This window comes from Haliaeetus albicilla, chromosome 8 (genome assembly GCF_947461875.1).
Source record: "Haliaeetus albicilla chromosome 8, bHalAlb1.1, whole genome shotgun sequence".
NCBI lineage: Eukaryota > Metazoa > Chordata > Aves > Accipitriformes > Accipitridae > Haliaeetus > Haliaeetus albicilla.
This window is the reverse complement of record NC_091490.1, coordinates 17,144,316-17,158,218: the sequence shown is the minus strand read 5'-3', so window position 1 is coordinate 17,158,218 and position 13,903 is coordinate 17,144,316. Positions and strand designations below refer to the sequence as shown.

The 13,903-nt window shown below is 38.1% G+C and overlaps 1 protein-coding gene across 6 annotated transcripts in view; it reads left to right on the top strand.

Moving 5' to 3' along the window:
- COL24A1 (collagen type XXIV alpha 1 chain) overlaps positions 1-13,903 on the top strand; it is a 152,400-nt gene that overhangs the window by 24,777 nt on the left and 113,720 nt on the right. For all 6 annotated transcript variants that reach the window (XM_069789138.1, XM_069789140.1, XM_069789141.1 and 3 more), the window contains exons 5-7: positions 1,585-1,638; positions 5,206-5,259; positions 7,410-7,463. In XM_069789138.1, coding sequence (XP_069645239.1) covers positions 1,585-1,638; positions 5,206-5,259; positions 7,410-7,463 — 162 coding nt within the window. The remainder of the gene's footprint in view (positions 1-1,584; positions 1,639-5,205; positions 5,260-7,409; positions 7,464-13,903) is intronic.

Sequence of the window (13,903 nt, the reverse complement as noted above, 5' to 3'; positions counted from 1 at the left end):
AAAAACTTGTTGATGCAAAGTTCATGTCCACATCTACCAGTTTGCCCTGTGACTTCTGTCTTCCTTCACGTGAACTGCCATTTGTGATCCTAAAATGTGACTTCAGGTGTTGAAGGGAAGCAGCAGAGTGCAGAGCTGCATTGCCTGGGCCACCTTCAGGGTCTCTCAGGTGTGTGTCCAAACCTGATCCTGACAGAGATTCACATGGGTTGCACACTTTGGGCATGGTATCAATGCCTGATTAATGGTTAGAGATTTCCATTAAAAACTGATTTTGATCTCTGTAATTCTATGGTAGAGAAGTCCACATCTGACAGTTAAGACTTTCTAAGTGTCTTGGCTTGTTCTGAGTTTCTCAATAATGAAATTTCAGCATTTTTGGAATTTAGTCAGTGATCAGACAAATTTCCTCTGATACCTCGCATTTCATGAGGACGCTTTTGCATCTCTGTGTTGCAGTACTATGCCCCAAGATAATAACATCGCAAGGAGCAAAAGCTAAGAGCCACTTCAGCACTGCAGCTATATCGGCACTTTCTATTTGTTTCCTTTCTCCTAAATCCTTGAGAGCCCCTCCAAAGTTGCCAGTGTGCACATTGATCTCTTAAATAGCACATGGGATTAGCATTTCTGTGGAGCTATGTCAACATTGTCATTAGTGAGAGAGAGCACTTAACAGATACAGCTTTCAGTGTTACTGCAAGGTATAACCAGTAAATTCAGTCTCATGTGAGGGACACACACACTGAGTTTATCTGTTGTTAGGCCACTGAATATATGAGAAAGCTGAAAAGGATTCATATTATTTTTGGTATTTGCATTAATTGTTTGGGTGGAATTTTGGATTTAGTGAATTCAACAAAAGCTTTGTTGCCAACTTACCAGGGATAGGTTTTCACCAGTTTGGTCCTTCAGTGTTTGGAAGATGAATAGCTGCTGACAGCCATTGCAACAAGTGTTTTCCCTAATGTGCAGTTTGTCAAGGAGTGAGGATTGTTGAGCATATTGCAGGAATAGATACTTATCCTGGAAGATAAAGATAGTACTGATAGCCTGTTCTGTTCCTGGAATGGTTTAAGTCCAACTCTTTTAGTAACAAGCTGATTTTCTACACTGGCTGTGGGAGAATCATGTTGGTGAAGGGTTTTTGTCCATGATTTGTTTCGAGAAGGTAAAATACATTGCTTTGAGTCATCCTTTAAGCCAGCGAGAACTGATCCAGTTCCTTCTCTTTGCAGTGTATAGCTGGATACCACAGAATGTGGTTTTTCTGATTTTATCCCATGCCTCCAAGTTTTGTAGCTGGAGAGCAATATTGCAGTGACTGTGTGCCAAATACCTGTTAAGAATTATTTGGGAGGACAACAGAAACTGAGATGTTTAAAAGAAAGGGAAGTACTCAGCTTCACTTTCAATTTTTTAGGAAGATGTGCATTTTTTTTTCTTGAAAATCCTTTGAAAATCCTAATCAGTGCTTCTAAAAGCAACAATGATGCAGTAAAATGACTCTCTGCAAACTGTTCACACTTGTTCAGTGGAATACTGAATAATCCCACTCATTTTTGGTTCTGGTTTTTTTTATAGGGTATTCCAGGACCACATGGTAATCCAGGTTTGCCAGGATTGCCGGGTCCAAAGGTGAGTTAATTTATCCATTTTGCCATGTAAATACATAAAATTCTTAATGACTTTTTGGAAGCCCCAGAACTGTTTCCTATAATAGGAGCAATTGGCCTTATTCAGTTTACAGATGGAGACTGTTACTATAAACGTGTTTTAATTAAATGTAATCAATCAAATTGAACTTCAAATCAAAACAAAATAGCAGTTTATTCAGGGGAAAAACCCCTGTGTGTGAAGAATGGTGACTCGGAAACTGTTATCCATGCAAGTAGTCTGTGCTTCCCAAAAGAGTTCCTGTAAATCAGCTCAGCCTCTTTGATAAACTGGAACTTAAGTGAAAATAAACATTTAATTGCTTTAAAAAAAAAGGGGGGGGGGAGAAAAATAGACTGTTGTGCTCTATTAATTCCTCTTTTTTTGTCAATGTCTAACCTTTGATATTTAAATATTCTAATATTTCAGACATCACTTTATTAATATGCTAGAATAATTTTCTGAAGATTTATGGATGTGATATTTAAAATCAAAGACATAATATGAGACTGGAAGCTCAAATAAAACCCTTCAAATTTCTGTAACATAGGCCCTTTAAATAGATTTGACAGATTTGTGCAGTTGCAGAATGCCTTCAACTCATATTTAGTTTGAACAATTTGATAGATATGTTAGGAAAAAAACAACAGCAACCATGATTTGTATTAGTGCGATTCCTAATGGCAGGAATCTGACAGGTCATGACAGGCGTTAAAAACTGCTTGAGGACATAAAAAGAAATTTAATAAAGCTTTCAGTGTCAAACACTGTAAAACCAAGTGACTCTATTTTTTTGTCTGTGTGTGCTTTAGTTATTATGTAGTTCTATAGGAACAGTTAAACTTAGAGAGTCACAATTAATTTTTACCATATTTATGCTGACTAATAGAATATATTGCTAGGAAAATAATTGTAACGAATTACTTCTAGGATTTGTTTTATAATGTATTTTCCCCCTCCACTGGATCATAATTCTGATCAGTTCTGTAGCTGTCTCCATGATTTTAAGAATAAAAGGAATTGTATATGTGTGCATGTACCTATATATATTTTATAAATATATGAAAAATACATATATGTAGATATTACTAGGTGCTTAGTGATCTCTTTCATTTTTGTTAGACTATAAATTATCCTTTCAATACAAGTATCTTCTGAAACACTTTTTTAAAAATAAAAATTAGCCAGGTGCTCACCAAGTTTTGACCCACACTGACTATGTAAGCTGAAACAAAACACACTTTTGTTTGATCTTAAAACATTGCAGACAAGTTGCAACAATTTTCTGGCAGTAAATTAATGCAGAATTTTATTCTGCCTTTTAGATACATGCATTTTTTCCCTCCTGTGCTGAAGCATCCTTTATGCACTTGCTTTTGAAGCATGGGACATTAGCTAATACCCTTACTGTATAGTACCCAGCCCTGAGCGTGTACTAGCAGTTCCAACTGATAGCTGATGTCCTCTGCATTTAATTCCTGATAAAAAGTTTATATGTGTTTTTAAAGTCATTTAAAAATATTCATGAGGTTTGGCTGTGTTCCTGGCTCTCTGAAAAAATGGATTAGTTAAGAAAATCTAGTTTGTGGATTCTGGCACTATTCTAACTACACTGTAATGTTATATAGATTAAATAATGAAGTGCTTTATTTTATCTTCACATCTTGACCTGTGGTAACATGTTGTTAATCCGCAACTGAAGGCTGTGCATGACAATGGCTGTTTGTTTTTTAGATTAAAAATTATGGGGAATTATTTGTGCTTATAAGGGAAAGGAAAGGCAATGGGTGAGTTATCAGAAGGCCTGTGTTTTAACTAGTGGAGAGCTGATCACAATTTTATTACAACTCTTAGTCCAATATGCCCATGTTGGAAAATGGAAGCAGGAAGACAGTTTGGAGATGTTCAAGGAATATAATTATTTACCTTCCAAAATGTAAATCAGCTGGAAGATACTCTTGATAACTCCTGCCATGCTGAAGAACTGTGTTCTCTGTGACCTGACACATCAATTTAATACAACAGATTCATTTTGTTGTATTTCCAGTCTTTTAGTATTCAACAAGTTTAGTTACTCAAGTGGCCTCACATGTACAAATCTTAACCGCAGAGGAAAGGATCACCCTGGATCGCAGTGCCATACGCAAGAGGAGGGTCAGGCCTGTTAGCATTTCAAGTGAAGGCCCTGGATCTCACAGATGTAAAATGGCTGACCATCAGGGAGGCGCATGCTGCTTGTTTTGTATGTCCCTCTGAGCATCCAGCGTTGCCCCTGAGAGAAGGATTGTGCCAGCAAATGTTTTTCCCAACTTCAGCTCCCTTTCGATGAAGGGCGCATACCATCTTTAATCTAGCACTGCTATGGCATAATTTTAATAGTAACTTTTATTTCCTTGGCTATGTAAAATGTATTTTTGAGTGAGAATAGAGTAGATCTTGATGCTTATGAGTAACGAACGCCCAGTGTTACTCTACAGCTTTCAAATCAAGAGCACCATTGTAGCCTGTGCCATTTATATGAACAGCTCAATTAAATGTTACAGTGCCTTTTGCATGCAGCTTTTAGTATGAATTAGACCAGGGGGTTCCCCATTTCCTCTTCAATTAGTGTATTTTCAGTTATTAGTGCATGAGTGTGGTTTCAACCTATGGCTCCGGGAACTCCCCGAGTGGCTGCTCAGTCATCGTGAAGCAGTTCACCCAGTGCTGTCTCAGGAGGTGCCATTTGCTGGTGACTCCAGTTTTAAGGACAGTGAATTTGACTCTGCGGGGTTTGTGGTGGCAGAGCTGCCTGTAAGCTGATAGCTCTGCAGGGCCCGCTGCCAGGCCCGGCTGGCCTGACCAGCCCCGGCTCCTGGCCCCTGCAGGCCCCGGGCCTCCGTGCACGTCTGCCTGCGGAGCCTGGCGCCTCGTGTGGCTGCCGGCTCTGGCAGCGGTGATTTGAAATAGGAGAGATTGGTGTGGCAGACCCTTCCCCTCTCCGCAGCCTCGTCTTGGATGCGGATGGTAACTCCTGGCCGAGAATGATGAGCTGTTTCATCTGCTAGGAAGTAATTTGTAATTAAACAGAGGCCTTTGCCTGTTTACAGCTCTGTCCTTCCCAGTCTGTGCGGCGTGGGGCAGGTACTGAGCTGAGGAAGCTTGGACAAGATTATAATCAATGCAGTAACACAGCCCGATAATCTTGCACAGTGTTTGGGGAATAGGTGGTGTCCTGAAGTGGTAGAGGCATGGGGAGAGAGCATTTCAGCTGTGGTGTCTGCTGTAATCCTGCTCGGGTTTACCAATAAAATCTGCTTATCAAAAGTTTTTGTGACATTATGACATTTGGAAAGTGTAAATCTCATTTTGATGTGAACTCACACTATTATGTTTTGTTGTAGTTCTTTATTGAAAAAGTTATGAGAAGAAAAATCTGTAATAACAAGTGCATTTTATATGAACATTCTCCCTTCTCCTGCTGTAACAGTTGAAAATACTTGTCTCCACATATATCATTAAAAACTCTCTTCCCTGATTATATTAATGAGCTTAATTTGTCTGCAACAGGGCCCTAAAGGAGACCCAGGATTCTCTCCAGGACAGGCAAAACATGGAGAAAAGGTAATAATTTATTAATTACAGAAAAATGTTTTGTCTGTTCCATTCTTTTGTTGAAGTCTTGTTTAACATTCAGACGAGTTAGAACAGCACAATGCTTTGTATTTACTGTGACACTGGTATATTTTGACACTTAATTATGTGAGACTGACCAGTGCAGATACAGGTGATGTAATGAACCAAAGACAAATAAAAAAATCATATTCAAAGCTGAAATTTAAACTAGATATTTGATTTAATTTGTAAAAATAACATTAAAAAAAATTAAAAGGTAAGGACTTCTAGAACAAATGAATTTCAATTCTGTTCACACTGATATAACAAAGTACAGATTCCAGTTTTCTTTAGTACCTTGCATTAGTCCAGTAAGTTGTGCAAGACACACAAAATTCAGTGATGACAAGTGCACACACATTATTGCATGTCATATTGTATTTAACCACGTTTTTTAACAGACTCTTGATGCTAACATTTGTCGTTTCACTTCAGAGGCTTTTCCTGCTAGTTCCTCCTAAGCCACTTTAGCCAAACTAGTGGTTGCTCTCTCTGCCCAAAATATTTGAGTATAATTATTTTAAATGGTTCCTCATAGAAATTGTGGACTTGAAAGCTTGTGATTATTTCATTTTTAGATTGCAAATCTAGTGACTATGTATGAAAATTTAAAATCAGTGTGATAATACTGAAAAGGTAATTGCATGTTTGCATTCTTATGTGTTAGCCTATGCTATATCTTTTAGAATAGCTTTTATTTATGCTAAGTTTTAAGAGCATTTGTTAGTTCTTCAATTGTGGAACATTTGTGCTAAGTAGAAAACACTGTAGGAGTCCAGGACCACTCTCCATAATGAAGCAAGCATTAGCAAATAACTATTGTTTACTAACTGCTGGTGTGTACATAAAATAACTTTCATTTTAATACATACATTCTGTCAAACCCTAAAATTCACAAATATATATTTTCAGTGTTAAATGGCTGCTGAGCAAAATTCAGAAATGTGTCTGTTGATGCACTGATAAGAAATTGAAGGGCAGTTTTGTAGAAATTGCAGCATTATTTTAATCTAACCAGCTTTTGCTTTTGGCAGTCTAATCATAGTGCTGTGAACCATACACGTCTATCTGAAACTCAAGGTATATTGTTTGGCACAAGTCCAGGCTGCCACAGAACAGTCTAAAGCCCACCCATTTATATGTATGACCTACACCTAAACATATGTGGAATGCATCTATAATCCAAAAATATGGGATTTATATGCATTTTTATAGTTCTCACTATTTGGGGTTCTTAATTTTTCACTGAAGTCAAATTTGCTCAGCCTAAGTAATGGACTTGAATTTACTTTGATGCTAACTCACTTCCAGGATCTGTTCCTTGACTCATTAAATTTGAATTTGGGCACTAATCCTGAAAGAGTGAGTCTCCTCACTGTCAGTCCTGAGCAAGGAAAAGAGAACTGGAACAACCTTCCCTCCTCCCCCATCGGCAACAACCCTAAAATAATGTATCTTTTTCCATCTCCCTAGCATTTGAGATACTCTAATTCTCATTCACATGTGCCATCACGTAGTTGCAAAGTTTAAAGAACTTGAATGAGAATAGCCATATGCCACCATAACACCTTTTCAATATGCATTTTTCATTTTGTCTTTTACACAGATTATGTTTATGCTATGTTTTATGCAGCACATACCATAATGGTGTCCTGATTCTGGTTGAGGATTGTTGGCATAACAGTTACACAAACAATAAACTGTAATAGTTCAATATATATCTTAATTTGAGGTGAAACCACTCACTTCTGAGGGAAGGGTTACCTCAAGAATTGTATAGCTTCTTCATTCCCATTTATGTTGGCCAAAAGTAAATGTTGTGAGGTTGTGAACTAAGTCTGTTCCAGCCCTGATTTGGCCATGTTGTATGATGCAGGAGCATGCGCATTGCACCAGGTGGCTGCAACTGAAGAACCGTTGCCTTTTCAATTTTCTTTCTCAAAACCCTCCCCCCCAAAACTATGCCTGATAAAACAACATCAGCTACTTCTTCAAACCAAATGTCCAAGAATGCAGAGAAGATATGAAGTCCTACATGTTTATAGGCCTGTGTCATGTTCCAGTGAAACACAGTGATTCTGGATGTTTCTGTTGTACAGGGTGATCCAGGGCCCATAGGCTTTCCAGGCCCACCTGGGATCAAAGGCCAGAAGGTAAGATTCTGTTTCCATTTTCATGTAAACCTCCCTGGCTCAAATCAGTGGCCATCAGATGGATGTCTGGTGGTTGAGATGCGATAGAAGGGCTTTAGGCCTGCTGTTGGTACTGTGACTGTTTACTGTGTCAGGCTCCAGGGCCAACAGTGCAAAACCTTCCCTTGCAACTAAATTAAATGAGATCATCGCAACAGAACGTAAATCATAGCTGCTTAGATTGGTGTTCTTCAAAAGGCATGGCGTGCCCCTGCTCGAACAGAATAGGTGCTAGGGAAGATAGGCTTGCCTGCAAGATAACAGCCATTTTTAAATCAGTTGTATTCAATTTTCAGTAATAGTTTTTTCATTTCTTTTCCTATATTGTGTATTTTGTAGTATAGAAGAAGCTCCATGGGGTCATGTGCTCAGTATTTCTGCACTGAATTACTTGCTTTTTTCCAAGTGTGTGTCAGAATTGCTAAATTAGAGCTCAGGTGAAATAAATTCCAATTTTGGATGCTACATAACGTGCTGGTTTTTTACTATGAGAAATGTCAGGTGCCATATACTGCATTTAAGTAATATATCCAAATCATGGGAGTCCTATGTATACAGGAAAGCATAAGGCAGACAGGTAGTTTTGGGAAGAGAACATGAAGGATGTCGATAGAGGAAATGAGACAACCTTACGAAAATGAGCACAGAAGACTGAGGGAGTGAATATAGTTTATGTGGAAGGAGAGGTCACCTGACATAGGTCCAGTAGGCTGTTCTGATTAGTCAGATGGTGACAAACTGGTGAGGTGGCAAAAATCAGCAAGAAAGCTGGGGGGAAAGTACTATTAAATGCTGTCTTTGCAGAAGATAGTTTGGTGTTGCAATCGTAATAGAAAAATAGGGACAACAGATATCACAGCAGAATTTTGAATTAGTATGTAACACTGAAGTCAGCTGTAAAGTGTCCATCGAAAGGATGGAATGAATTGTTAGTAAGGTAGGCCCTGCGATTTTTGGCCTTAAGTTTTGATATATAGAGAAGGAATATTAATTAAATGCATGCCTGCTATTGAAACTAAAGAAAAATGGCATTGCAACAAAGTTTATGCTCAATGTTATGTTTTAAGATGGCTTCATTTAACATTGTCTTTATCTTAAAGTGTATGACTGCCTTTTTTTAAATCTAGTCATTCATTTCTAGAATTGACCAAAACATAGTAAAAATGTGACCAGAAAAGGAAGCTAACACTGAATTAGCACCAGGAGGAGTGTGGAAATTTATTTTGCCAAACATGTGGCCCACAGTTCTGTGAACTGAGAAAATGTATAGCTGTGACAAGAATTTGCAGCCCCTCTGTTGAGAGTTAATGTACAAGCCTGAACACCGATAATTTTTGTCACTGCTGATCTTGGGCCACCTTGAGATTCCCCAAATATTGTGCTTTCTTATTTCATCAGGTTTATAGTTTTGCTCTGAAAACAAAGTAGTTATTGTTTTAAAGCTTTTTACATGGGAAGCAGATGTCGCTTGTTCTGGATTATGAGACTGACATTTGGGGGCAAGGAAATTAAAATCTTATGGCCATCATGCTCTCTTCCTGCCGCAAGAATTCACTCCTTATCTGAGGGTTAGAGACTCTGGAGAATCGTGCTTAGTTCATCACTGGAAATTTTACTCTGTTGCCATGTTGTACACATCAGACACTAACTAGAACCATGTTTAAGATAACTTCTGTCTGACCCAGATTGTAAGAATACCAGCTTTTGAACAGCACTACACCTGTAAACAGTTAAAAGTATTTCACGCTTAGTTTTTTTAATGACAAGCCCAAATTTATTATGTTTTAAATAATTGATCTTTATTGATCTTTTCAATATATGTAAATACGTAAACACGCTGTTAGCTCATTGTTATCTCCAGAAATTATTTTCAAAGGAATGCGAGCACAAGTAGCTGTGAAGTAAACCAGCTACAGGAAAAAACTGCAGAAAAATCAAATACCTCCATTTTTGTTTTGTACCCCGGTACTACTGGGCAATTGCTATAATATTTAATAAATAGCGTATTTCCAATATTCTTTCTCATCCAGGTAAAAAGGAAGATAAAAAAATCCTACATATGAGTTAATAGTGTCCCAAATTCTATTTGATTTTGACAGTCAGCTTGTGTTAACTGAGTAGTTTCTAAACAGTGAGTTATTTGATAGTGAATAAAAACTGTAATCTTCTTCCAGGTATTTTTAATAGTGTAATACAAATCTATGTTCATATCATGGCAATTACTTTTTGTCATATTGACTTTTGTCAGTGTTTTCCTGATAAAGACCTAGAAATTTGAGGGGGTTTTCTTTATGGAATTCGTCATCCATTTCCCATTAGCTGGAGCTGTGGCTTTGGAGAGCTGAAGTGGAGGGAATGCTGCAATGCTAGCTGCCCTCCACTGCATGTGATTGCCCCATTCCAGGGTGACTGTGGAGGAAACTGCGTTTAACAAGTTTTCTAACCAGAATTTGCCTGGTTCTGAACTTCTGTGCAACATTATTTGGTCCTTATACAAAAACATGTGTTGTGGAAGTTTGAGGCAAGTGTGCATGTTATTTTCACTTTTTTTGACAAGAATGACTTTGAGAAGCCATAATTCATGTGCTTTTGGTTCTGTTTTTCTGAATATCTGAGACTGTGTTAGGAGAGTTTCTTGGAAAGATTCATTTTACACCCCACCCCCCCACCCCCCCCAAAAGAAGATTTTGAAGCCCTCAATACAATAGAACAGCACTAGTAAACTACTGTTTTGGATTAGAACTATAAAATGACGTGCTTCTTTTTATAAAGCTGAGAAACGACAGGTTTTTTAATAAGATAGTAAAACAAATGTATGTTAATAATCAGGACTCTGGGAACAGATTATTGTGATTGACTTTATTTTTCATTACATGCCATGTGCTGGAGTATGTGTCCTTGTGGTTGCATATAAAATATGACATATTTCTCATGCCTGTAACGCACACTATAAAAAGCCAAGTTTTGCTTGGGGTAGGGCTCCAAATTTCTTCTAGCTTAAGAACAGAAAATTGCATGTTTATGAAGTGTTTAAAGGCCTGTTTTTCAGGCATCTTTTGAAGCAGAAAAGCAATGGCAGGAGATGAGGGTTAGTTTGAGGAGAGTGCTGTTTCCAGAGCAGCTGCCTGATCTCATATCTGGAGCTGTCTTGACAGGACCATCTTTAAATCAGCACTCAAAACTTTCCTTATATCAGTCCAGAGACCTCACGGAGCGGAAGCTCCCTCCTTCCCCCTCTCCCCAAAAAGGGCCTACTTCACTGTACAGACTTACCTCTGCTAGCCAGAGTACTGGGGGGTAGATTGTCAGCCATAGGACAGTACTCCTGGGCAGTAACTTGCCTGGTATCATGGCAGTACATGAGAATGACTGCAGTGCCCGTGTGGTTGCAGGTACTTCACAATGACATTGGAAAAGATGTTTTTAAAGTTTGGCTACCATTTTTGGGCTAGTGTTATTCCTTAATATGTGTGTAACAGTAAATCACGGGATTCTGCATCTATAAAATGCTGATAAAATTCACATACTAAAGTATAATATGGTAAGATACACTGAAGGAAAAAACTTGGTTGCAACCTGAGAGGGTTTCATATTTCCTTTTGTCTTTACTTTTGCATCCTGTAAGGGGTGAGGCAGATAGATAAATTTCAAAGCAGTAGCTGTGGCAATGTCAACATTATGCTACCAAGCGTCTCCCACTGCTTCTCCTAGAGAGTGCAATTTTCCTTGAGTGGAAGGAAACCTCAAGTCTGTGACAGAAATTCCTCTACTGAATTAGATGGAGAAAAGGTCCATCTTCTAAATGTATGCTGTTTTTTTTTAGTGATATTTCCATTCCTTAGGATATTCGGGCTAAGAGATGCTAGGTAAAATCTTAGCTGTGTTAATAAACATCAGCAAACAAGATAGAATGGAGCTATGAAGAAAAAAACCAAAACACAAAAACTGTTTGCTGATGAAATTTTTCAAAACTAGATGCCATGTGGTGAGAACATGGAGCTGATAAGGAAGCATTGCAAAGGCTCATGTGACAGTGCATAGCAATCAGTTTATATGCTAGACTTACTCCATGCCCAGAAATTTTTTCTTCCTGCACTTTTGAAAGACTAGTATCTCTCTGTAGCTGACGGTTGTAGCATTAGGTATAACAACTCACCTACTGATTTTTAGAGGTTACAGAAACTTCTTGGCTTTCTAGCAAAGTTGCCGGTATTATGCCAGATGTATTTTAATAACAAATGCATAGAAATTCTAATAAAGCACAATGGGCACCAGTAAGATGGAAAGACTTGGCTTGAACAGTCCTTGCTGTTATGATTTAACATCTACATTTTCTATATACAGACTTCAATCAGTCTGAGTCCCCCTGTGCTAGGCATATCGTAGAAGTCAGACATTTAAACTTGCTATGAAGTCTTTTCTGAGCCATATTAGTTGGCAGTAAAGATTTTTCTCTCATGCAGACCAAAGTATTCTTGCAACTTGCTGTGTTTTTGAAATGTGCTCGAAGGCTGTATTGCTGTAGTTGGAAGTGTCAGACCTTTCTCTTCCACACTGAGCTTTTAAATCAGAGCGTTCATCTGCATTAGAAATTGGGAGATACTGCATTTTGCAAACCAGTGCATGTGAACTTGTATTCTTCTTGTTTACTTTCATCTTAGCTCAGAGCAAGCTTGGTCTTAATTTACAAGGGTAAGCTCAAGAATACAACCCAAACTAATAAAAAACTAAGAATTTTAAGAGGATTAGCTAAGTCACAGGAAAGGAAACCCTTATGTCAAAACTCTCACTTTGGAATTATATTAATTTTAGCATGGTTTAGCTTCATTCCCAATCAGTATTAAGTGAGTTTTAATAAATTAAGGCCATATTAACTCTGAATAAGAATATGGGCATGCTACTCTAAAATATGAGTTCAGAGCAGTTTTCCTCCGGCAGAAGTAAGGTGCTGTTGTGTAGAAACATGCACACCAGTATCAGTCCTCCTTCTTCATCTCACAGTTCCTTGTGTGCCTTCTTTTGAGACTGTCCATGCAGGTGTTCATCAGCTAAACTGACCCACTTTGAAACTAAATCATGATAAATTTCTTTTTGAGCGTTTCTGTGTATAGCAGCGTTTGCTTTCCTTTCCTCCTTGTACAGAAATAATAAACTACTGAAAGATCTCTTCTAGCAACACCTACTTTAGTTGATCATTTAAGCATAGGAGAGGATAAAACGCATGAAATACAGAGTGGGCTGGGACTGTAAAACTATATGGCTTTCTGAGGCACATTTTGAAACCTAAAGATGAGTTATCAGCTTATGCTGGCATGTTTAGTTCTGCTTTAGCAATTCAGTAAAAAATTTGGGTTTAGGCATGCATTAATATAGTAAATTGGGATATTTCATATTAACTGGTTTGTCCAAGATCAGCTCCTGGCTACCTGTGCTACAGATTTATTTTTTTTTTCCCTGACAGCAATGCAGACCTGCTTCCTTAGATGCAAGATAACATATATAAATTATTTAGACTTAAGCTGTGGGAGAACATTGAACCCAGAATACATTCTAATTTTGCAAACTGGCAATGTACTCTGTGTGATTAGCAAAATGAAAGGACACACCTGCTGTGTTGGGTTTTGAGAAAATGAGGCCTTTGGGTTTCTTAATGAGTACATCTCTTTTGGATCAAGATTCTTCAAGCAAGCCTATAATAGCAAAATTGCAAATTCTGAAGCCTTACAGATGTCATTCTCTTCTATTGTCTAAAATTATCACTAAGCCAAATCATTCCATCTTTTAATTTTGTATATGATAATAAAATTAATTTCATGCAGAAATACTCTTGTGGTCACACAGAAGCTGTTCCAAAACTTTCGGATACCTGATCTGGTGAAATCAGTTGCAGAATTCCTTCTTGTCACAGTGGGTCTCAAGTCCCTACTGACTAATGACTATCATGCTGCAAGGCAGCCAGATGTTTGACATCAGCCAAGACACGCCTGCTACTCAGTCAGTGTCTTTGAGGCCAATTTTATGATAGATTTCTATCCAGAATAAGGATTGTTTTGGTCTTTCTCTTTCAAGCTGCAGCTTTTGGAACTTCCGTATTCCCAATACCTCTTGCAAGGGATGTGGAGACCAGACACTTGGCTTCTGCATCAATCATGCAACTGTTAAGCCTCCTTTTTAGGCCAGCTTGTCTGGGTATGTTTAGTACAGCATAAAGACATCCAAGAAGATTCCCCTTTCATGTGTACCAATGCAGATGGGAGGTTCCAGCTCTATTTTTAATTCTTTTTTTCTTTAAGTGTTAAAATATGCATGAAATGGTCAATGCACAGGGAGTAAAGTTTGACAGCTTCATGATTCCAGCACCATTTCTGGGATGAGGAACAGGCTATTCTCTTTACCAATAT